Source organism: Hibiscus syriacus, unplaced genomic scaffold (assembly GCF_006381635.1).
Source record: "Hibiscus syriacus cultivar Baekdansim isolate YM2019G1 unplaced genomic scaffold, ASM638163v2 tig00110105_pilon, whole genome shotgun sequence".
Taxonomy (NCBI): domain Eukaryota; kingdom Viridiplantae; phylum Streptophyta; class Magnoliopsida; order Malvales; family Malvaceae; genus Hibiscus; species Hibiscus syriacus.
Genome location: NW_024062591.1, coordinates 228977 through 254312, shown reverse-complemented (window position 1 = coordinate 254312; position 25336 = coordinate 228977). Strand labels below are relative to the sequence as shown.

At 39.7% G+C, this 25336-nt stretch overlaps 5 protein-coding genes across 7 annotated transcripts; all 5 read right to left on the bottom strand.

The window, feature by feature from the left end:
* Window positions 1–468: 468 nt before the first annotated feature.
* Window positions 469–1321, bottom strand: LOC120214701 (agamous-like MADS-box protein AGL62). The gene is made up of 2 exons (XM_039212525.1): window positions 970–1321; window positions 469–896 (listed from the first exon to the last, which is right to left on the bottom strand). The coding sequence occupies exons 1-2, from the start codon at window positions 1285–1287 to the stop codon at window positions 504–506; spliced, it is 711 nt and encodes a 236-aa protein (XP_039068456.1). The 5' UTR covers window positions 1288–1321; the 3' UTR covers window positions 469–503.
* Window positions 1322–2055: 734 nt separating this feature from the next.
* Window positions 2056–2852, bottom strand: LOC120214725. The gene has a single exon (XM_039212558.1). It carries the CDS (start codon window positions 2835–2837, stop codon window positions 2115–2117), a length of 723 nt encoding a protein of 240 aa, XP_039068489.1. The 5' UTR covers window positions 2838–2852; the 3' UTR covers window positions 2056–2114.
* A 2792-nt stretch (window positions 2853–5644) lies between these two features.
* Window positions 5645–6242, bottom strand: LOC120214692. Its single transcript, XM_039212517.1, has 2 exons — window positions 6134–6242; window positions 5645–6078 (listed from the first exon to the last, which is right to left on the bottom strand). Exons 1-2 carry the CDS (start codon window positions 6240–6242, stop codon window positions 5645–5647), a joined length of 543 nt encoding a protein of 180 aa, XP_039068448.1.
* Window positions 6243–15297: 9055 nt separating this feature from the next.
* Window positions 15298–16067, bottom strand: LOC120214724 (protein JINGUBANG-like). Its single transcript, XM_039212557.1, has 2 exons — window positions 15403–16067; window positions 15298–15369 (listed from the first exon to the last, which is right to left on the bottom strand). Exons 1-2 carry the CDS (start codon window positions 16064–16066, stop codon window positions 15338–15340), a joined length of 696 nt encoding a protein of 231 aa, XP_039068488.1. The 5' UTR covers window position 16067; the 3' UTR covers window positions 15298–15337.
* A 3851-nt stretch (window positions 16068–19918) lies between these two features.
* Window positions 19919–23896, bottom strand: LOC120214723 (probable magnesium transporter NIPA4). Of its 3 annotated transcripts, XM_039212555.1 has the most exons (10): window positions 23686–23896; window positions 23284–23450; window positions 22432–22488; window positions 21975–22065; window positions 21742–21902; window positions 21506–21633; window positions 21270–21407; window positions 20797–20889; window positions 20205–20310; window positions 19919–20099 (listed from the first exon to the last, which is right to left on the bottom strand). In XM_039212555.1, the coding sequence occupies exons 2-10, from the start codon at window positions 23432–23434 to the stop codon at window positions 19975–19977; spliced, it is 1050 nt and encodes a 349-aa protein (XP_039068486.1). In that variant the 5' UTR covers window positions 23435–23450; window positions 23686–23896; the 3' UTR covers window positions 19919–19974. The 3 variants fall into 3 exon arrangements, with proteins under 3 accessions (XP_039068486.1, XP_039068485.1, XP_039068487.1); XM_039212554.1 differs by lacking the exon at window positions 23686–23896 and having other exon boundaries at window positions 23284–23670; XM_039212556.1 differs by lacking the exon at window positions 23686–23896 and having other exon boundaries at window positions 19919–20084; window positions 23284–23669.
* Window positions 23897–25336: the final 1440 nt, after the last annotated feature.

Genomic DNA, 25336 nt, shown 5'->3' with positions numbered 1-25336 from the left:
CATCATTATGAATATCCACAACATCTACGGACAGTTTAGACAACGTTGTTGTCTCAAATGATTCCTGTCACCAAACAACAAAGGTCCACCTTGCTTGCAATATCATTTCATACCCTTTTTGGATAAAATTTGTGATACAATGTATCATCAAAGAAACATATAAGAGAAATTAAAAACGCCTTTCATTATTTTTCCCGAGTTCGTTTAGATTTTATTTTGGTTCAGGTCGATTGTATCCAAATTTATGTTTAAACATATTTTGATTCTAGTTATAAACGAAGATTCGAACTTTAGAAATGACAAAAAATATAAACCCTGAATTTGAACGAAAGTGACGATGGGAGTTTAAAAAAACATTAGACAATCTGTTATTATCCTAAGAAGTTGAAAACCCAATTAAATACAGACGTGATGAAGCAACAGGAAGGCCAAAATACATACATAAAACCAAACACAATGTGACTGAATTCCTTGTTTATTCCAAAAGAAAATTACTTAATTACTTAAAAGAATGAATGTCCAAATCCAGGAAGAGAAGGATTGTATCCTTCAGGATTGGGGTTGAAATTGAATCCAGGAGGTATCATATTGGGAGGAGGAGGACTGTATCCCTGAGGCATCATGTTCACGTCGAATTCGATGTTATCGGGAAACACCCCGGCGGCGCTCGAACTCCCCATGAAGTACTGCTGGGAGTTGGTAGTCTGAATCACAAGCTTTTCCACTTGCTTTGCTACGTTCTTTTTCAACTCCTCCAACGCCGATTTCAGCTGCTGGAGTTGCGGCAGGCTAAGTTCCTCGATCGGCGCCTCCCACCAGTACTGCCCTTGGCTCGCTCTTCTCATGTGGTTCAGCTCTTCACGGCGCCTTTTCTCGACTTCGATTTGGCTCGTCATCTGAAACAAAAAAAATCGACTATTAATCAAACAAAACAAATAAAATAAAAATAGTTTCGGATTAGAATCAAACCTCTGTAAGTTGCATGTTGAGCTCACGAACATGAGCGTTACGATGAGCCTCCATGATATGCAAAGTGCCCGAATTATCCTGAGGGTTGCCGTTGATGTACCGACCAATAACGTTGCCGATCTCCGGGTGACCAAAGGAGAAAACTTTGTTCCCCGGTGAGAAGACGATGATGCCAATCTCAACACCACACAGAGTACAAAGTTCACTGGCCTTTTTGAAAAGACCCGACCTTCGTTTCGAGAAGGTCACTTGGAGATTGCTATTGTTCTTCATCTTCACCATCTCGACCTTCTGACGGCCTAAGCTTTTCTTCCCCATAATGTCCAGAAACTTTCACAGAAAAGAAAAGACAGTGATGGGAATTGCAATTGATTGGGAAGGAGAAGGTTAGTATTTATATGGGGAACAAGATAGGATATTTACACTTTGAGCTGTCCAATTTTACTATGTTTTATGTACAATTATTGTTGTCCTTTGCTTTAATTAAATATATACTATATTTTCTATTTACATATATGGGAATTAAGTCACCCAAAATTAATAAAAAAATATAATGTAACTCTCCACCTTTGCGTTTAAACACTTTCCCATTTCATCATAATAAAAATCATGTATACAACTCAGAAATTTCTTGGTCATAATGTCTTGTGACATAACATTGTTGTCATGTTTCAATGAGCAGTAGATAGGCTATAGTTGGTAATGGTTAATTTAGTTCAAGTTATCCACGTATGTTGAGTTGACAGGAGGAAAGGCAAATAAAACAGAATCTATTTGAGGATCAGCAACAGCAGCCCAAGGCAAATGTTGAGAAACTCGCTAAGATTTTGGAAGAGCCCTTTGATAAATATGCTGTTGATAAAGTTATGGAGATAAGATTGAAAGTTATTAACTTGCAAAATTGGTTTGAGGATGATTCTTGTTAGATCTTAAATGGAATAAGCCCAACAGAGTACAAGGGAAAAGACAATTTCATCAAAGTGCATGGATAACATGAACACACTGAATTGACTCACAACAGATAATTGGTGCATCAACTTCGTCTACCCAAAAGCTAAGCATTCTGCTCTCTACTTGTTTTTTTTTTTTCTCTCTTTACAGGCACCTACGTTGAATTAAACTGATCATGCAAGAACACAAACAGTTCAAGCTCTTGACATCAAACTTCCAATAACCCCAGCAATGAGAGCAGTGGGATCCCCAAGCACAGCCGATATCACAAGTTGCAGAGCCAAACCAGCCATCTCACAGCATTTCTTTACCTTCCCTTTACTCCTTTTATGAGGCGTTTGAAGTGTATTTTCCAAGCTTGGGATTCTTGTCTCCAGTTTCCTAGTACTTCCCTTGCCATGTCCAAAGTATAATTCATGCCAATTCTCCACCAACATTTCCCTAACACATGCAACATGCAAGTTATACTTTTTGCAACCAGACCTGTAACTCCAGCTCCTCCCTTTACGTCCGCATCTATGGCATGGTGCTCTCACTTTCCTATGCAGGTACAGTTTCACTTCTCCGTCGTCTAACACCATCGGTAGCTTTGCACAACACGGATGAAGATCAAACCCACATGATTTGCAATGGTAAACGAAACCGGTTATATCCTTTTCGCAGGCATTGCAGTAACGAGGGGTGTCACCGGGCGGCCTGTAAAAGAACTGAAAGGAACATTTGGTGTAGAAAGGGTGGTAGATCGAAAGAGAAGGTATAGCACAGTGCATGTGGAGATCGAAGTCACAGAAGGAACATCGGTAATGTGAGCCTATGCCGACTTCCTTGCAGCCGTCACACTTGAATGGAATTTCGGTGTACTCGAATTTTAGTATGTGCTGGGGGTGGCTGAAATGGGAAATCTCATTGTATTTCATTGCCTTTTCCTTTCCTCTATGTTTTTTTCCTCTGGTGTGGCCTTTAAAGAAACAATCTGGATAGTGATTTATAATGGTTTGAAAGTTTGCATTTTTTGTTTGTGTTCTGATAAGAGAGCTAAATTCAATTGAGATTCTCTGGTAACTATGGTTAGGCTTCTAATTAGGGTCATGTAATTTATGGCTTGAAACTGAAGCCAAATGAGGAATTATGCTTGAAAATGGTGGCAATAAACCAATGGTGGTCAGCGATTGTACATAGGAAACCCTGATGTTTAGATAGTAAAGTGCAGAAATAAGGCATATATGTTCATGCCCCACAGAAGTATATGAAACATCATCAGTGTCTAAGGATCCAAAGAGCAGATAAGAATCTTAGCATCTTTAAAAGATGATTTCAAGACATGAGCAACATTAGCAAAGGAAGTGTTGTAACATGGTTGAATTGAAGAAACTTAACTAGGAATGTTTCCATCCTAAGTGGTAAGCTATACGTGTAGATGGAATGGGAGATGTAATGCTAAAAGGAATAAAACCATAGCCATGAGTTTTGAGACATAGTTGGGGAAGATGATTTTGAGGATAATATCTTCTTTCTTCAATTATTAAAGATGACGTATGGGAACAAATTCTCAGTTTTTCAAGATCAACATATATCCAAAATTCTTTCGAATTATGTGATACTATATGCTCCTTAGCTTATAGTAAAAGAAATTATATTTACATTTGTATGACTGTACGCTCAACATGAGTGCCATAAGTTGTATGATTGGCATCTTGTCTCCATGTTGATGGGGCATTTGATTACATGGAATTTATTCTATGCTGTGCCATCTTTCCTGTTAAAAATTCAATGCCAATAGTACAGAATATACAAGAAAAGGAATATAAGCATCAGATATTTATAGAGACGAGACCGGAAAACGTCATTATAGTATCTGCATTCTCCTTGGTGAAGTCATCGTCTACAGCCATCGCTGTCTCTGTAGACAATGGTTTAAAAACAATGTATGCTGCGGTTTTCAAAAGACTTTGTAAATACAAAACAAAAGGACAATCCTTTATATCTCTATCTCAAAGCACATGGTACTGTGATACAAAAGTCAAGTAAGGAGGGCTATGCGGTCAACGGCCTGGAAAACCACTCATCAACTCCCTTGTGTATATATATCCCCAAAGCAACTCCAAACCCCTTCACATCACATCCCCACATATATATATAATGTATATTTTATATCTAAAAGCAAAGAATATTACATCCTCAAGAGTACCCATAAAAACAAGATATTCACCATCAAACTATTATGTACCAGAATGCCTATATTCACCCAACAATTCCCCAAACTATACACAACCGAGAGTCAAGTCTCCCTCCCCATTTCCTTCCTAATAGACTGGACAATAAAATCTGCAGATTCATTCACATTTCTAAAGTATCTCCTATTTCTCTCCATCCAAACAAAATTAATGAACGCATTCCAGGCAAGTCTAAATGGTGGCGGTAATGGTTTTTCCTTGCGCATGAGAACAAGCCCAAGCAACCTCCGCTTCCCAATCGAACATCGAACGATTAATACCACACATGGCCAATATAGTCCTCCAAATTCCAGCCGAGAAAGGGCAACAGAAAAAAATATGAGCAAGAATTTCTATCATATTGCTGCAGAAGGGACAATTACGAGCAACGTTCATTCCCATTCGTAACAACCTGTCCCGTGTTGGTAACCTATCGAGGAGCGCCATCCACACTTTAATAGCATGCCTCGAAACATGTAATGGATACCAAACTAGTCTATGCCATGTAACTTTCTGCTTTTTGGTTCTAATTTTCTCCCAAATCTTCGGCACTCGGAGTGCATCAGAATCACTTAACCCCCCGAAACAGCAGCTGCCTCGCAAGGAAAGGATTTTTCTTAAACTCCAGGTTATCATCCCTCTCGGTTGAAAGCTCCAAACATCCTCACCGTTTATAACATAAGCATTGACCCATGCAACCCATAGCGAGCCCTCCATCGCAAGCAGTTTCCACAGCAACTGGAAGAAGCAAGCTTTGTTCAACTCGCCAAGTCCTTCACACCCAAACCTCCCTTCGATCGAATTGAACAAATTTGCGTCCACCCAACTCTTGCATCGGTCACCGCCGTATCCTCCCCTTTCCAAAAGAAGCGCATACAAAGTTGATTCACACAATCAACCACCACTTTAGGTAAGAGCAACTATTTACACCAAAAGTTAGAAATATTAAACATCACCAAACGGATAAGCTCCAGTCTACCCGCATAGCTAAGCCTTCTCTTCGACCAATGATCCAACTTTCCCTTAATACTCGTAATCAGGCTATGACAATCCTTCTCCGAGAGTTTTTCACGTTACAAGGGGCACCCCGAGATATCTAACCGGCAGCCGCCCTCTCTTGAACCCCGAACACTCCTCAATTCTGCCCATCTCATCATTGGAGACACCCGAGGCTTAAATCTCACATTTAGACGCATTAAGATTATGGCCCGGCCACAAATAAAATCGCTCCAAAACACATTGAATACCAAGAATCGAATCAACAGAACCCTTTGAAAATATAAGTAGGTCATCCGCAAAGCAAAGGTGAGTCAAAGAAACCTTCCTACATTTTGGATGAAACTGAAAAATGTCCTTCTTCGCCGCCAACTCCAGAAGCTTGGAGAGGACGTTTAAAACCAGTACAAAAAGATATGGAGAGAGGGGATCCCCTGTCTCGCACCCTCAAAGAAGCCCACCAAAGAGCCATTAAAAACCACCGAGAACTGAGGAGAAGTTAAACAAATCCGAATTCACTCAACAAACTTATCAAGCAGGTTAATAGCCCTCAAAACAGCTAGCACAAAATTTCGGTCAATGCTGTCAAAAGCCTTTTGCAGGTCTATTTTAACAGCACAGCGCGGGGACTGCGACTTCTGGACATATCCCTTCACCAACTCCTGAGCTAGCAATGTATTATCAACAATGCTCCTTCCTTTAACAAAAGCCGATTGATTAGGGGCAATCATAGCCGGAAAGAAAGCACCCAACCTTTTCACCAAAATTCTCGTGATAGTTCGATACACCACATTGCAACAAGAAATTAGCCTAAATTCTTTCATACTGCTCACATTTACAGTTTTAGGAACAAGAACAATCACTGTAGCACTAAAAGCATGCAGGAGGGAGGAAGGGTCAAAAAAATGTCGAACAGCCAAAGTGAAGTCAGCCCCAACAATCCCCCAAGCTGCATTAAAAAAAACAAGGGGACTATACATCAGGTCCCGGCGCTTTATCATCACCCTGCTGGAAGATTGCAAGTCTAATCTCCTCATTCGAAACTTCCTTAGTCAGGAACAAGGCAGCATCCTCAGGCAAAGAATAATTCACAATGTCCCTAAGTAAATCCATATCCCCAAATATCTTTCAATTACTTTACTCTTTCATTATCTGCTTTTGTGTAGGTATGTCTGCGCTTGTTGATTTATGGACTGATGAGCTTGCCAAGCAGCGAGTAAAGGGTCAAACCCTTTTATCTGGTGGTTCAAGCACTGCAGCTGCTGCTGAGTCTGGTCAAGCGGCTCAATTACAAAAGAAGAGCTCCATTGAGTTAGCTCGAGCTTTCGTTAGCAGAATCATGAGAGTCAAATCTCCTGCAGAGCTGTGCTCCGAGGGTTCTGTTTCCATGCTTGTTGAATGCTTCAGCTCTTGATAAAGAAACCCCACCAAGGAAAAAGAAATAAGAGTGTAACATACGATCGGGTATTCGGATTTCAAATATCCTTCCCAGTGTAAATATATGATTTTGATGCGTGAAAACCTTACTTTTATAAGATTCAACGGTTTTTTATTGTAAACAAAGGACTTGGTTGGTTGGTTGGTTGTGAGTTCTGACAATGTCAGTGACATTTAAAGATGTTAATTATCTTTCAAACTAGTTTCAACTTCCTTAGCATTTGAGTGGGATGATGACTTGTACTTGCAACGATGAGGGAAGTGGAGCTTGCATTTGGTTTGATGCATTCTTTTGCCTTTATCGACAGGCTCTCTTAGTATACAGATCCCCCCTTTTTCTTGTTGGCCTTATGTTTATGGCAGCTCAAGTTTACGTATGATATGTGGTCGTTTCTCTGGCGTTTGAAAACAGGCTATGTATTGCTTAGTTCCTAATGCATGGAAATTGTTGATGATTCAATGAAAGGCTGACACTCTCAACCTAATCGTCAGAATCAGTAAGAATTTTTTTTAAAATTGTGTTATTTTAAATTTTAATCACTCGTAACTAAATATCAAAAACGTTAATTACACTAACCATCAATATCAGAAAAAAAAAACTCCTAATCCCTGTCAATTGCTTTACTCTTTGTTATTTTGTTGCTATGTCTGCGCTTGTGGATATATGGACTAATGAGCTTGACAAGCTGCGAAAAAAGGGTCAAACCCTTCTCCCTACCGGTTCAAGTCTAGTCAAGCGGTTCAGTCACAAGAGAAGAGCTCAACTGAGGTAGCTCGAACTTTTGATACCATAGTTATGCGGGTCAAATCTCTAGCTCAACCGGTGCCCTGCTGCGAGGTTCTGTTTCCTTGCTTGTTGAATGCATCAGCCCTTGAAAAAGAAAAAAAAATGTTCTTTATATCTGCTTTATAATTGCCAATGTATGATATATGAAAATCTTACTTTTATTAGGACCAAAGGACTCGGGTAGATTGAGATTCTGACAATAACAGGAACATTTAACGGTGCATATCTTTGCACTTTGCTGATATGTTCTGACTGAAGTAGTGCTGTTTTCTCATAAACTCAGAACCTACTTGACCAAACATTAGCAGGGATTACCAAATTAAAAACCCTGTCTGTTAGTGTTGCATTTTCAATTCAAGATGAAGCATTTGCAGCCAAATAAGAGTTTATCGCATTAATATAAAGCCATATTAGTCTAAGAAAACCAAATAAATCCTGTCCTAAACCTGGCGACGGCTCATAAAGTAGAAATGTAAAAGTGAAGCCTCCAGGAACCAGGGGAAAACTAGACTCCAGGGCCTGATGTTGGGTTCCCATCAGGCCAATTGCTCATTACCGCGGGTGTTGAGCACTATTTTGTTGCTTAGCTCCCAGACCACGTGAAGATTAAACCTTTTCGAGAGAAACAAAAACAATTGGTTCAATCATAAAACAAAAGATACCACCATGCCCTTGGGAATATCCATTGCTTCCAATTTAACAGTCTCTAGTGGCCGATCACACACGGATATTTTTCTTCCAACTAGTCAAAACCGACGGCCTTAACACCAGCAATGAACACTGCAACGGTTTCTTCTCTCTCTCTCTCTCTCTCTCTCTCTCTCTCTCTATTTGTATATATATATCTAAAAAACCCTTCAAACAGAGAAATCACACAAGCACATAAACAAACACATTCAAAGGAAAGGAAGAAATGTCTGCGATAGTTGGGGTGTGGATGGATGAGATCGAAAAGCTCAAAGGGAAAGTTCAAGCAAGAAGGACATTGACGTCGAGGGCGAAAAAGGAGCAGCGCTCTGCCAAGGAAAGACGCGTTGAAGAAAAAGGTGCTAAAGATGACTGTATGTCGGAAACTACTCTATGTCTGCTTATGGACAGGTTTGTACCTTGTTGATGCTGAAGAGACGGAGAAAGAAAGTACAAGGAAGGTTCCACTGTACTATATTTGATGGACCTTCATGTGCTATATAATGTAAAATAACAAAGTTTTCTAGTCTTATGTAGACAAGGTTGGTTGTTATGTTAATGAATAACGAGTGCTTTGCTTTGAATGTTCATTTGTTGCTAGAATTCTTACACGTGTTTAATTGATAAAGTTTTGAATTCTTATCTTGGCATGGAGTAGAGACCTAATTGTTGAAATCAGGGTTTTAAATCGTGGTCGCGATCGTTTTTTCGGTCATTTTATTTTTACCGTGATTGCGGTTATAACGGATATTATTGGGCACTATTGTGGGTGTATCGGGTATATCGAAAGACAGTTTTACTGTTATTTTGAGGCGCTATCGCGGTAAAAATAAAATGACTCCCTAGTTTCGATTAATTGTGTTCTCAGTGGTGTTAGGGATAACCATCCTTCGGCTGGTCTTATAAAAGCAATAGAGAATCTCTTTTGCAGAGACAGCAGCATGTGTCGCGGCAAAAGAATATTATTAATTACAGCGTCGTTAGCAATATGGAGGGTTTCCCATACTGTTGGTCTTATTGTGATGGATGACCCACATCCGGCTGTCTCAGTTGCTAATGCCTGATATAATTGGGGTTGCATGCATGGAGAGATGGGTATTTGATCTTATCCCAGTAGATTTAGATTCGATTCCATTTTATAGGATCAGATTCGATTTTAGAGTAAGAAGTATTTATCCAATTTAGATATAATAATTTAATAATTTTTATATATTTAGAAAGAATTACTTCATATGTTTGGTCGAATTAAATTGGATAGGATTCGATTTTTTTCTTTCTAAAAATAAGATAAAATAAAACTTCCTTAAATTATAGTCAAATGAAATTATAAACGAATAAATATTATATTAGTATTAATGAATAGTATGAAATTGTACAGTATCAAGATGAATAGTTTATGTTGACACGTACATTTAAGGACGTCCGATGCAAATTGTATATAAAATAGAGGTAGATTAGAGTAAGTTTGTTCACACCTATGGAACCCCACATTAAAACTGCAAAAGCAAAGTAAAAAGTCAAATTGCTCAATAAATTTGTGAGCCTTGAGTTACAAGTTATACAATCCTCAGAAACTGCAATTGTTTTTCACTTGTCAACAGGGAGGAACCTCCTACTCCCCTTAAAGACATTTCTTGGAGGCTAGCCATGTGTTTTTTAACACAAACAACAAGACAATCTAATAAACAAATTGAACAATGCAACAAGTTTGGAGCTTAAAAAAAACATTTTTCACATTTACTCGGCTTCCATTGGTTGAAAGATTCCGTCTTTACACGTGGCACCGTCCACACCCACCTTCAGTTGCCTTCAAGGGTAAGGTTCGGCTCTCGAGCCAATCACGAAAGGACCGAACCACTAAACGACAAAGCTGCCGTAGCAGCCTTGTCTGCTCGTGGGAATCTTCTTCCGCTTTGTCTGACGTTTGCCTTTGAGGGCCAAAAAGAACGTTAGTGTCACGGGGCTAGACTTCTGCTAGACGATTCGTGCGGCACTTAGACGATTTCCAGGTCGAAATGGCGCCTAAGTCAGCCTTATCCACATCCTTGTGAGTCTCTGGCTCACTAAGCGACGAACAAACCCTCAAGGGTTAAACAATAATGCGGAAATAACACTTAATCGGGGCTAATCCAAGCCACCTGGGTTGAAGCAGATCTCTGAAGCACGTGCGTTGTGGGAACTTTCTAAGTCACCAAGACTTGAATCACTTTGGCACTTTGAAAGAACTCGGAAAGAACACTCCCGAGGCTATCTCAGCCCTCCCGATCGGTAACACCAGCCACAAAGGCTTAAGCACAAAGGAGATCAAGCCGACAAGGCTAGAAAGCTGCAAGCTGGAAAGCTAGAAAGAAAGAACTCAGATAGAGTAAGAGTAAATGCCTGAGTTTTATTACTCTGAAGAGAATGAATGAAGTGAATGATTACAAATGAGGGGAGGAGCTCTCTATTTATAGTTGAGGCCCTCAAGATCCAACGGTCTAGATCAAAGTACATCGACGGCTTACATTGAATCCTACCTTAACAGAACTCTATCTCTAAGGTATTTGAATTCAAATAAAACATTATCCATAATTAAATCCTTAATTATTGGATAATAATATTCTTTCTGGAATCTTCCAAGGAACGGGCCAGGTCTGATGGTTCTGGGCAAGCCCAACACTCTGTATTATTCTTCTACAGAAATTTGCTCACACATGTCTCGGTTCGAATCCACGAGCCTTGACAAAATTGCCCCCATCGAACATGTAACACCCTCGTCGCTTCTCTCGGACACCTCGGACTTGATCCTTCACGAACTCGAGCCTTTACGGACCCGCAAGCATTCTCCAAGAACCAGGCCAACTCACCATGCCCAACAAGCCCAAAGTCTGCGTAATTGAACCCCTTCTGTGAACCTTTACGCCAATGCCCATGGACCCAATTGTTTAGTCCGTGACAATCTCCCCCACTTGATCTAGCGACGCCCTCGTCGCTAGGTGAGAACACTTGGTCTTGATCACCTTGGACGCTTTAACAAACACCTTGGCTTCCTCACCTTGGTTAACACCGTCATGTCTTATCACCATCTAGCACACCTTGGCATTCATCTCGAACGTAGGAAATCCATCCTACCCGTTTGCATTCACCCAAACATGGATATTTTTTTTATCCAGCGGTAAAGAATTGGATACTCTGGCAACATACAACACGACAACTCAGATTCATCGGCAACACTCACTTGTCCCTAAGAACTCTGAAAGTCTCAGATGTCCCTTCCAACCTTTGATAACTCTGTAAAAAGATGGTTAGGTCCTCGACCTATGCTCATCAACGATGGTGAATCAAACTCAACACTTGGAATGTATTTGAGATGTTCCTCGATTTCCCCCAGCACATTTACTCTACGTGTCAGCCCTTCTTACTCCGTGAAGTCTGGCACTCCACACACCAACACTTCTATCCGGAAGTCTGGTGTTTCTACTCGCATCAGCACTTCCTCCCTTGAAGTCCGGTGCGACTTCCACCCTCTTACATGGGTGGCAAGTTCTTGCCCATCATGTCTCTTAAAGGCTTAGACTCCATCAACCACGTCTCAGTTGTCTCTTCGATGGTAGTCCCTAAAACAACATTCCGCTCCATTAGAACTTCTTCAGAATTGCCAGTCTTGATTGCCCCCTTCGATGGTTCAACTTTTAAACCAAGATTGTCGGCATCCTTCTTTGACATGAATGGATCAGTTGCCCCCGTGTCTACTAAGACAACTCCCGATGGTTCGACAACGTTGATGTTTGCACACATCAACTCATTCTGCTTTCGGCCTCTACTTGCCTTGGCAGAACTCAAGTTCATTGAGCCAAGTCTCGCAGCCTCGCTAACCTTATCTTTACCCATGTCCTTGGGTAACTCGATCCTGGGCTTCTCCATCCTCTCGGACCACTCGGCTTTATCCCGGCAAACTTGCAACTCTTGTGGCCCCTTACTTCGGTGACCCTTCGTCTGCTCCTTTCTTGCCCTCGGTGTAAGGCACTTGTTCGCTTTACTTGTGCCAACATCATCCATGTCTTTTCTTGACATGTGCTCACCACTTGAACGATCAATGATCAAATGCTCACCATTCGAACAAACTTCACTCGAACAAGCTTCACTCGAAGAGCCTTGCTCCTCATCATTGTTGGACTGACCCTCATCTCGAATATTTTCGCCATTACCCTCGGCTTTCAACTTTGTCTTGGATGTCTTCTTGAATCCAAGTTCTATGATGGACTCGGCGGCTATCAAGGCTTTAGACAACTCCTTGATTCCCCTTCTCTCCATCGTCGCCTTTGCCCATGGCTTCAATCCATCTGTGAAGGTGAAGAATGCATCTTCTTCAGTCAACTCTGGGACTTGGAGCATGAGTTCCTCGAACTCTCTCACATACTCCTTCAACGTCCCATCATGTCTAAGATTCATCAACTTAGACCATGCCTCACTCTCGGCATGCACTGAGCTCGATTGCTCTTGAAAGGTCTCGGACTCTTTTGGTCCTTTGCCAACTCCAGCTTCAACAGCAACGGCTACCTCCTCGGTATCCTTGGAAAGCTCCTTGGCAAAATTGGGTTTGGGCAACCCGTTCTGCTTTTGGTTTTGACTAACCTTGGCAGTAGTAAACACCATTGAACCAAGCTTGGCAGGCTCGCTACTCTCGACCTTGTCCTTTCCCTTGGACTGCTTGATTCGGTTTGGGCATTCCCGCACTATGTGTGGACCTTTGCACCGGAAACACTCCAGTTGCTCTCGCTTATTTACCCTCGGCTCTTCAGCTTGGCCCTTGGCTTTCACACCGAGCTTTACTTCGGTGGTGCAATCTCGCACCTTGTGTTGTCCACCGCATTGGAAACACTTCAATGGCTCTCGCTTCTTTACCCTCGGCTTAGTTGTTTCGCCACTCGCATTGTCACCGAGCCCTGCTTCATTGGTACAATCTCGCACCTTGTGTTCTCCATCACATCGGAAACACTTCAATGGATCTCGCTTCTTTATCCTCGGCTTAGTTGCTTCGCCACTCGCATTGGCACCGAGCTTTGCTTTGTTTGGGCAACTCTTGGCCCTATGTGCTCCTTGACATATGAAGCACTTCAGTGGATCTCGCTTGTTTACCCTCGGCTTTCCTGCACCACTAGCATTCGCGCCGAGCCTCGCTCCTGGTTTGACTGCTTCGACTCCCGCAGTCGCACCATCATCGGCTACTTCCCCTTTTGACTTGCCTTCTCCTTTGACAATGGAAGCAAGGCGATTCTTCTCGGGGCATCCTCTTATCAAGTGAGGACCATCACAGAAGTAGCATTTAAGAGGCTTGTTACTCACCTTCTTCTTTGACACGGACTTGGCCTTGCCATGATTCCCCGATGGCTTTATCCGACCACGATCAGTCGATGCCACTTCTTGGCTACTCGAAGAGTTTTCTCTGCCATCTATCCACTGTCCCTTGTCATGGTCTCCCCCATTTTCACCACTATCTTTGGGCATGGGTCTGGATGACTCATCTTCGGTTGGCTTGGCTCCTGCAAGCTCGCACCTTGACTCGGCTACAGCTCCGGCTTCCGAATAACTCTGGGTATCACCTTGCTCACTGGCAAGCATCACCCCTGGTCTAAATCCTTCGATGAAGGTATTGCACGCACCACTATAACTCATTACTGTTTTGCGCATGAGTATCTCACTCTTGAGCCCATCCATCTCTTCCCTCAAGGCCATCAACTCGACCCTGAGCGCATTACTCATCTCTATCAACGTCCAACTGTGGAGACTCTGTTGCGCCACATCCTTGAACCCATCCCTCATGGATTCTAACTGTTCAAGACGGGACTCCATAACTCCTTGGACCTCCTTGGCTTCTTCCGTGAAGCTCTCAAGGTTCTTGATCCTCACCTCCAATGATCCTGGGGTAACTCCCACACTTTGTTTCTCTAGCTCAATCCCAACACCACGGCTCTCCGCGCCATCCTCTATGGGAACAACTCCTTTTTGTTGTGCCATCTCGTTTCCTTTCCACAACCTGTCTGGAACACTCGTTGAATCCACAACGGCTTCCATCACCTCGCTAAAATGCTTCTTGTCACAAGACAAGCTCGGATCACTGTTGAATCCACAACACCTACACTCCGACTTGCTTTGACTTGCTTCCCCAAACCACGTACAAAACGATCGTTGTTTGCCAGTAACGACTCGCTCTGTCACTGCTTGCCACTAAGTCAGACGGGTAAACTACTTACACTGACAACTCGTTCTGACACCACTTGTGTCGGGGCTGCAGCTACAGCAACGCTCTGATACCACCTGTCACGGGGCTAGACTTCTGCTAGACGATTCGTGCGGCACTTAGACGATTTCCAGGTCGAAATGGCGCCTAAGTCAGCCTTATCCACATCCTTGTGAGTCTCTGGCTCACTAAGCGACGAACAAACCCTCAAGGGTTAAACAATAATGCGGAAATAACACTTAATCGGGGCTAATCCAAGCCACCTGGGTTGAAGCAGATCTCTGAAGCACGTGCGTTGTGGGAACTTTCTAAGTCACCAAGACTTGAATCACTTTGGCACTTTGAAAGAACTCGGAAAGAACACTCCCGAGGCTATCTCAGCCCTCCCGATCGGTAACACCAGCCACAAAGGCTTAAGCACAAAGGAGATCAAGCCGACAAGGCTAGAAAGCTGCAAGCTGGAAAGCTAGAAAGAAAGAACTCAGATAGAGTAAGAGTAAATGCCTGAGTTTTATTACTCTGAAGAGAATGAATGAAGTGAATGATTACAAATGAGGGGAGGAGCTCTCTATTTATAGTTGAGGCCCTCAAGATCCAACGGTCTAGATCAAAGTACATCGACGGCTTACATTGAATCCTACCTTAACAGAACTCTATCTCTAAGGTATTTGAATTCAAATAAAACATTATCCATAATTAAATCCTTAATTATTGGATAATAATATTCTTTCTGGAATCTTCCAAGGAACGGGCCAGGTCTGATGGTTCTGGGCAAGCCCAACACTCTGTATTATTCTTCTACAGAAATTTGCTCACACATGTCTCGGTTCGAATCCACGAGCCTTGACAAAATTGCCCCCATCGAACATGTAACACCCTCGTCGCTTCTCTCGGACACCTCGGACTTGATCCTTCACGAACTCGAGCCTTTACGGACCCGCAAGCATTCTCCAAGAACCAGGCCAACTCACCATGCCCAACAAGCCCAAAGTCTGCGTAATTGAACCCCTTCTGTGAACCTTTACGCCAATGCCCATGGACCCAATTGTTTAGTCCGTGACATTAGCAACTAGCTCATCATCTCTTCCCCATTACCATGACATCGTCAACCGTATGGTGGTCAGTAAGGTAACCTTGCTTATTCTCCTTCATATATGGCGCGTGTTCAGAAACGCGCCAGACCTTGACGGATTTATCGAGGCTCCCACTGTAAACAATCCACTTACGGTCGGTCTTGGTGGACGTTCGGTCATCTTCTTCGACGGCTAGGCATTTTACGGGGCCGTTGTGACCGGTTAAGACCGAGAGGCATTTGTGAACCCCACCTTCTTCTCGTCTCCACACGCATAAGCTCCAATCGGCTGACCCGCTAAACACCAAATTCCCAGACGTGGCCAAGCAGAGAACAGCCATTTTATGGCCCCTTAGGATCCCGCCATGTGAAAGGTGATTCTCACGTTCCCAGAAGTTGACAAGACCGTCCGACGAACCATAGTACAGAACACCCGATTCTTGGTTCACAGCCAATGAGGTCACCGCGTTCTCTTGCTTCAACAACACTTGAACCAGGAAATGTTTCGTCCCTTTCCCTTGTAACTCTCTCTTCCACACCTTGACTGTCCCATCAGCCGATCCCGTGAACACCAAGCTATCGAATCCGGCCACCACGGAATTGATAGCGTCGTCATGAGCATCAATGGATTCTAAGTATTTCGAGTTCGCCAGCCGCCAAACTTTCAAAGTTTTATCCCAAGACCCTGAATATAACAGCCCGAGTTCTTCATTCAAGCTCAAGCATGACTGCATGAGACCGCGTCAAAGTGTCTGATTCGGAGAACACTTCGGTTTCTTCGAATTTCAATGTAGTTCTTAGGTTTAACGGAGCTTTTAAGGACGTCTTTGAATGAGGGCAAAGTGCCGTCTTGGCCAACGAGGTCGTGCTGTTGGAATACCTCGGGCTGGCCAACGAGGCACTGCTTTTACGATTAGGGAACTCTTCGTCGACACCAAAATCGACGTTGTTGTTAAAAGAAAACAAAGAAGGCTCGGACTGTTTGAAGAGAGATCCCAGATTTGGTCGGGGGCTATGGAGGCTGCTTCTTTGCTCCATTACCTTGGTTCCGCCTTTATCGTTTCCCATTACTAATTTCTGGTGAATTAACAATGTGAAGAATAAACTGTAGCTGTGTTTAGAGAAGATTGAAATATAAAAATGTGAGCGTTGCTTTTGATATTTGTGGAAAGAATTAGCGAATTGTGAGATACAAGGGGTATATATTGTACAAAGGTTGAATCGAGGTAGGTAATGCGAGGTTGTGGCATTTGGCCACGTGGAGTGATGAGACGTAATCATTACGATTGGGTAAACCGGGTATGCCCGTAACATGGAAACTACGATAAACTTTTTTTTAATGAAATTTCTATATTTATTTCCTTTTTCCTATTTGGTCACATTTGTATAAGTGAAATTAAGAAAATTTATATATTTTATTTTTTTTAAATCATAGAAAATAAAAAAAAATAATATTTATATATAATTTTAGTGTGTATATATCTACAGACTGTTTGAAAGTAAGATTTTTTAAAAAATAATACTTCCTCTAAATTATCGACATCACTCAACAACTAATATATATATATATATATATGTCAATCTAACTTTTGTTTCAGACTTCAATGGTATAAAAATTATCCCAGCTAAAATGAAGTTTTAGTTATCATCATTTAAGTTTTTCTTTATTTATTTTTTATCAAAATATATGAATTCATTTCATGCAACTTATGTAGAGATTTCTATAAAGACTAAATTTACCAAATTTATGGGGCTATGGCCCTCTTAGCTCCTTAACTTCGCCATTCAAGCCATTCATCCTCCCTTCATCAAAAAATAAAAAAATTAAAGGTGTCGATAATCTTTAAAATACGTGGTTAAAATTTTAAGGTGACATATTCCTTTTTATTGGATTGTGAGTACAATATGTATTATGAGTGAAATTCCCTTTCTCCTCTGAATAATTTTTTTTCAAAAATGAAAATCAAGAGTAAATTGTACCAATTGTTTATAAATTATAATTTTCATATCATCGAACTTCCAAAAATTATAGAATAATTAGTAAGTTGATTCAATTGTTATAAAATAAAATTGTGATGTTACAATAACAATAATAATAGATCTAGACAAATTTAAGAAATATCATTTAATCAATTTAATAATAATTCAACTAACATAATAACTGTTTTAGTAATTATACTAAAATGAAAATCATGATTCAGGAATGATTGGTGTGTTAATATGAATTTGATTGCCATATTCCCTTGTAAAATATCGTGAAAATGTTATTGTAAACATGAAGTGTGAAAAGACGATTGGAGGATAAATATGTTAGGAAGAAGATGCGATTAGAGTTTGCGAAGCGAAAAAGATAAGGGGCGATTGAGGTTTGGGTTTGTATACACAAGCTAATATTATGTATGATGTAGAAACGAGAGGAGAGAGTGGTTTTGGATTCTATGAGATTTCACTGCCCCAAAACCCAAACCATTTGCCACCTGCATATGATTGGTGGACGACCTTCAACCGCTTTCGGATTGCTCTCGCCACGTTATCTACCTTCCCCTCATATACATCTATATCCGTGACCATCTACTGTATACTTTAGTTTTTAGCATGTCCCATGTTGTAAAAATCTTTTATGAATTTCCAAAACAATTTTTATTTTCATTTGCTTCGTATTATTAATTGTATCTTCATTCATAACAATTATTTCTTAGGAAACGATCAAATATGTCCTTTTATTTTCATTAAGGCCAATAATTTAATTTAATTTATGTTAAAATTTTCTCAAGCATTTCATTTAAATAAATTCAAAGGAGAATGTGTTTTTTTTATAAACAATAATTAAAAAATAATTAAATATCATTTAATCGTGATATATAAAAAAGATGTTATGTAAAAATATCAATTCAATTAGAGGGGTAGTATTAGATTTACTTAATTAATAATAATTTTTTAGTTTGATTGAATTGAAAATTTATAATTAATAAGTTATCCGAAATAAACGAGGCAAAAAACATCTATAGGTTTTACTTGGATCATTATACACACGTAAGTAAGGTTTAAACTGCGTAGAGAGGTTAACAAATATAATTTAATGGTGAATCATTGTCGTAAGATGATTAACCAAAGTATACTTGGTCACGTATCTACTACTCAAGATCTACAGTGGCTGGTCGGCATAGCCTAATTATAACCTACGCTTGCGGCCTATTTTATGAGCTTATACTATATAAAATATTCTTTGTTTTGATTAATGGAGAAGAAAATCCTAGAAGATATGACATAGATTCAACACGTGTCCATTTAAATGGTCATACTAATCAATTTTTCAATGTTGCTTAATCCTAGCGTGGGGACTATACATCATATTCTTCAAGTGAAATTAGTATACAAGTTAAGTTAATGTCGGACACTTGGCTCCTGTTTACAAGTCAACAGCCTTTGCATAGCAACAATTAACAATATTAAATTAAAAGCTTGTTTTTTATGTAGGGTATTTTATTCATAACTTCACTTTAAGTAAAAAATTATTTATAAAACGTAGGGTGAAGATGGCAAGTGTCATAAAAAGCTGCTTTTGTTTTACTTTAGCTTATATGAATGTAAACAAATTCATGACCTCATTGAAATCAAAGTTTTGGCCACTTTCTGGTTCTGTTCACTTATCAGCAAACATTAATTAAATAATTAAAACATAAAAGTAATCAAGTTTGCTTTGAGTAAGGGAACAGTAAACTGGATTAGGGCAAGTGTCGATGAAATTAATCCGACAAACTGAACATGTTCATTGTTTTGTTAGAAAAAGTACGTATTGTTGTAGTTCACCAAAAATATTTAAACCTGTCTGTTAATCTTCAAACACGTTATCTACATCATTTTTAATATTTCACTAGGGTTTGACCTATAATACGTCAGTTTTGGATTATTTACATCAGCGCGACAAACTAAAACCATGGCCAGCTGCTCTGATGTTATTAGGTTAACGCAGAAAAGATGTTGTAAAAGCAAACGTTAATGTAAATTAGCAATATGAAGAAACTGAATCGCAGCTCGATCCACTTCGGCTGGGATCAAAATAGACCTTACAAATTAAATGATATTTTTTACCTTTATTTTTTTTAAATGTTATTTAATATATAATCTTCTTTCGACTTTTTTAAAACTTAATTTTTAATAACGTGACGAATCTATTATTTTTTCATAAAAAAATGGAGTAGAGAGATCACTCTTGTTACAGCCACAATGAATCAAAGCCCATTCTGGTTCGGTTAGAAATGGATTCAACTACATTTCTATCTATCGAGGAGTTCAATAAAAAGAGCATTCCAACCGAAAGAAATAAGCAAAGCATGTATTTGATTCTTTTTCTTAGTGTTCCACTCAATTGTTGATACAATAAAGCAAACCATAACACTATGTATTAACCACCCTGACCCTGACCCTGACCCTGACCCTGACCCTGACCCTGACCCTGCTCAAGATAAGATGTTATTTTCGGCCAAAGGGTTAATGATAATGAAAGAAACAAGGCCATGAACAATCATCTCACCTCCTCCAAAAAATGAATAAGCTGCTAATAAAATACAATCATCGAGGTGTTCCTCCCCAGGTGCTATTTGAGCCGTGTAGGAATAGCTGTGATGGCCTACAACTTCAATCAAGGTTTTCTCAGTGAATCCTGCCGCTTAAGAGGGATGCCTTCAATTACCACCTCCTCTTCTTCATGCTTTAATGATCGCATAGACATGGATGTTGACAAACTCGGACCTGATTGAACATAATCTCTATTAAAAGTTTACAAATGTTTCTTTATGAGCCAAAAGGAGATGTTAGAGAATGAATGGTCAAAGCGTATGAATTCACAATTCAAGGTTCATGACAGCATACCATCAACCATATCCTTGGTTTTGTGAAGAAGAAATGTTCCTGAGAGGATTGTCACAAATCCGCAAATCTCTGTTATAATCTGAGTTGGTGTCTGCCTATCCCAGTCCTGATATCAGAATATCAAACTTCAATAAGGTAATGCCAAGGTCAATCCAAGTTTTTAAAAAAAAAGTAAACTAGAAAGCAGTTATCAAATATGCTACTCAAATCTTTAGCTTCAAAATTGAGAACAAGGCAGATAAGGGATCAGCAGCAATCTAAACCAGCGCAGAACCAAAAGGAAGTTTGATTTCATATCATAGCAGTCACAAACAGGGCTACTATATGAAACCAAACAAGAGAATTTTAACTTAGAATTGTCGGCTACATCTTGACTGACCAAACATTCCGCACTTCTACACACAGTTCTTTTTCCTTTAAGAAGGCAAGCACAGTACATATAGGATTAAGCAAACTCATTGCATGTTGAAGACAAATTAATTGCAATAACATTTGTGTGCACGATGGCAGAAAGTATCAACTAGGTTCTTTTAAACATAATAACTACTAAAACTTTTGAGCCATTCTGATACCATTAATGACTGGAAATTACCTTAAACATGATCACACTAGCCAAAATGGTCAGCGACGTAAACATAACATAGTATATAGGAGAAACAACGGCTGTGTTGAAAGTATCAAGTGCCTGCAATTATGAAGGCAAAATAATTATAACAACAACAGAATCAGACTGAAACTGAAGTCTTAAATAAGCAAAAATCAGCAACACAAATTCAAGGTAAGTGAACATTGATTCGAGTAAGAAAATAACAAATACATAAATTTCAACTGATTTCAAGTTTAAATTAATGATTATGAACAACATAAACAAAAATACCCATAAGTAACATTTGAGGGGGAGATGAGAAAAATTTTGAAGTAAAATGAAAAAAATTCTTCTTGGCCAACATTTCTTTCATCTCCTTTTCTTTCAGGGGTATGAAAAGTAATCAAAAGAAAAACACAAATCTAGGCATTTTAGGAAATAGAGAGTACCAAAGGAAGAAAAGACTGTGTAACCATTACCTTGTTTAAATAATTCATTTGGGTAATCACACAAGTAGCCACAACTAAAGTAAAGGCCCATGTCTGCGGATATACAAGCTGATTCATTCCTGAAAATGTTAACTTCAAGGCAATACCGAGTGCTTTAACGCTCATGACCTGTCAAAGAACACTCTTAAAAACAACAATCTGAGGGAAGGCAATACAATCAAACGTACATAGGATAAAGCAACCAATAACCTAGTCCTGACGCATACCGAAATAGAACCCACGAGAGAACATACTCCAATGTAAACCATAATGTGTGTCTGTCCATATTGTGGAACAAAGTGGAATATAAGTATAAAGACAATTGTTATGACCAGAGCCGCGTAAAACAAAAATCCTGCAAAAAAACTCAAATATGATACATTCATTTCCTTTTTTATTTCAACAATTTCGAGAAGAAAAAAAAACATAAGAGCTAGCAACAATATCTTTAAGAAAATGCAACCTGGCTCTGTAGCAAGAGCCCAAACTTCTGATACGGATTCAATCTGACGTTCAGGGGGAGCATGCAATACAATTGTTGTTGAGCCCACAACACATAAAGCACAACCGAGAATCCCAAAAGTATGTAACCTCTCCCGCAAAATGATATGTGCTAGTATCGCACTGCATTAGAAGTGGTGATTAACGATAAACACTTAAATGTCAAACCTATATTTGAGAGACAAGTTTGTATGCCTGATAATGATGCTGAGAGCACCGAGAGGAGTGACCAGTATGGCCGGTGCAAATGCATAAGCAGCAAAATTAGCAATTTCCCCGATGACCACTGTTGCAAAGTTGATTAAAAATTAGAATTAACTACGTTTTCCACTAGAATCATGAATCATAAGCAAAAAAACTTGACCATCTCACTAGTATTTAAAAGGCTGCAGTCTGATAACTTCCCGAACATTGAGGTGTAAGCATGCAATGTAACTAAGAAAATCTTATCATGGATGCAGGATATATTATTGAAAAGAATAACACATTGTTAATTGGTGTAACATAGCTTTTATAACATCTGCTTTTAGGGATAATATTTGGAAAATAAGTTAAAAATGAGAAAAGGAAAAAAACGATTTAGGTTCCAAATAGGAAGAAAAAAAGTCCATAAGATAGAGTTAATTATCAATGAGAAACCCATAAAACTCACTTGTTATCATGCCAGCCCACCAAAGTGGCTCAAGCAAGTACGAATACCCTCCAACTCCTGTGTATAAACCAGAAAAAACTAATGTCATTGTGATTGATCATGCATAAGAATAAGAAACAAAAAGGTGAAGAATCACTAAATATTAACAAATACATTCAAAGTTCTTTAAATAATTGAGATAAAACAAAAAATATAATATATATATCTAATTGCATATGTAGCAGAAAAGTTAATGCAATAAACACATAATTATAATGAATAGAAAAAAATCTGTTCAATTGCAACAAAACATACATGCAATACCAAAGATCAGCTAGAATTTGAAAAATCAAAAGCATATCATTTTCGTCAATTTCATTCTATAGAGACATATTGTATCTTTCTTTCACAAATTATGCAAAACTTCAGCATACAGAAACTTGGACAGATTGAGGAATTTCGTAAATCAATAAGTTAGAAGATACATACAATCAAAGATGACACTGAAACCCAAGATCAAAAGGATGCATACGAAAAGGCCGGTGCAATTTGATAGACAGAAATGATTAATTTTATGAAGAAAAAGAAACAACATGAAGATTAGTTTACTAAATACAAGCTTACATACTAGACTGACAAGAGTTCAAATCAAATAATTCCCGCATTGATGAATTAAAATCAAAGGTCAAATAAATATTCATCACTTAAACTTCACTCAAATTCGTTTTCTAAATTTTGTAAACAACTCTTCACAGAATCCCACAACACTGCAAGATATTTAAACCTAATTGCAATTTCCAATTAAAGAGAAAAAAATGAAATGCGAAATCAAATCATCAAAAAAAGAAGTAAACTTTTGATAAATTGCAGTACCTGCCCTGACGCCAGAAGCACCGGCTTTTTTCAAGCCTTTTTTCTTAACGATGAAACTTACCCCAATAAATAAACTGGAAGAAATAGCTAAAACCAAACCCTTAACATTATCCGAGGACATTCCCTCGCTCCATCTTCGCACAGCCGACATACTCGAACCCTACACTTGAAAAAAAATTCCTAATTCTGAGGGGGGGGGGAAATAACTCTATTCTACGTCGTCACAGTTCCGCAACGATTTTCGCTTTGATCTGAACTCGGACGGAGTCTGAAAAAACGAGTTCATGGATCTGAGTAAGGAAAAAATCCAAGTTTCACACAAACTTGGAGTAGAAGGTGTTCAACAGATCTTTGCCCTGAGAAAGAGAGCGATTTTGGAATATCAGTCGAGAAAAATATTTGAGAAAGAGGGGAGGGGAATAGGAAGACGAGCATTTACAAATAGGAAGGTGGGTAAGAATCTTGACTGGGTTGACGAGGGAATAGGTGAGTTGGGAGAGGGGAACGAGTGGATCTGAAGGAAAGATAAGTGGTTGTCGGCGCTTAAAAGAAAGTGATGAGAGATTTGATGAGTTGGGTAACCAGTGAGTCACTCAGCAATCGCAAAACAGATGTTTGGCTGTGATTGTTGGCTTGGATCACAGCCTCATTTTTTGTTCTTTTATATGCAATTTTGGAGCAAATCGGATTGGATCCTTGTTTTTCTTTTAAATGATTATTTCAGTTGTGAGAGATTTTTGGGGTAGTTGGGCCAATTTGTTGGTGGCATGTGCGCATGGCCACTGGCTACCACACATGTTGAGGGCAGCTTCTTGTTAATGCTTTGAGCAGTTATTATTATGAATTTACAACAGCAGCAGCATTCATACCCAACCCCATTCGAGATGAATTAGTATCACTCTAGGCCATGATTTCTAAGAAATCCCTTACTAATACACTATATTTACAAATTACAAGAAATCCAAACCATATTCATTAGTAGGCTTCTTGCCTATATTACGATAAAACAGACTTACACTTACATAACAGCTCCGCCTACTTCTTTTTCCTTCCTTGACAATGTCATCGACTTGGTAAGCCCAGTGTAGATTTGGAACCAGTGTCATCCCGAGCGAGATTGACTTCAAGTGCAATCCTAGGTGGAAGCGAGAAGGATGATGCACATGTTAAAAGTAATAAGCTACCGATGAAGGCCGGTTACAACGATTGAGTGTAATCCTTTTCGCCAGGTAATCGGTTTTATAAACAAAGATCGTGTGTTAATGCATATGAAGGATGATAAAGTTTTATCTTTCAGTTGTCGACCATGCCCTCGGCCAAGCCAAATTGTTTAGGGTGAACTGCAGACAGATGGGGAAGATAGTGTGTCAACTTTCGCAAATGCTTAAAACCCTATTCCGCTACATCTCCTTGGACCCGGTACTGCTTTACTTGAACCCAATTCATTGCTTCTCTGTAATCTCAGCGGTCTCCAGGATCCTTAACGAGGCCTTATCTTTACCTTCATGTGTAAACGCAAGACCATCTTTTGCCAACTCTTCACCGCCACAAATCGTTCTCGTTTCCACAAGCTCTACCGCCTTTTTGACGCTTGCATCGCCAACACCAACCGCCTTATTATCATCTACGACCCAAGTTTCAACCGGTTCACCCATTCCTTTGGTCTGGGCGTGCATGGTTACAACAGAACATTGTGGTGGTGAATCACATCTACACCACGAAGCCGAATATAATATTAATCTTAGATGCAAAGCATTTAAGACCAACTCCCCAGGTGGAAAGGCCATAAGATGGATTGGTTCCTTGGGCAGAATCTTCCGTGATAGCGATAATCATCAGGTAATTAGTAATGGCAGCTTGAAAATGGGCATGGGGAAGAATGAAGCTGCTTTGGCCTGTGACCATATCCATCTTTGCAGACAGCATTCCAACAGGATGATTGAGTTGAACGCCGCTTAGCTTTTGGTGAAACTGTTGAGTGGGAATGGAGGCTGCAATTTCATGGGTTGCAGCTCATTGCCTGATTATAGCGCGGCCGTAGAACAGTTAACCC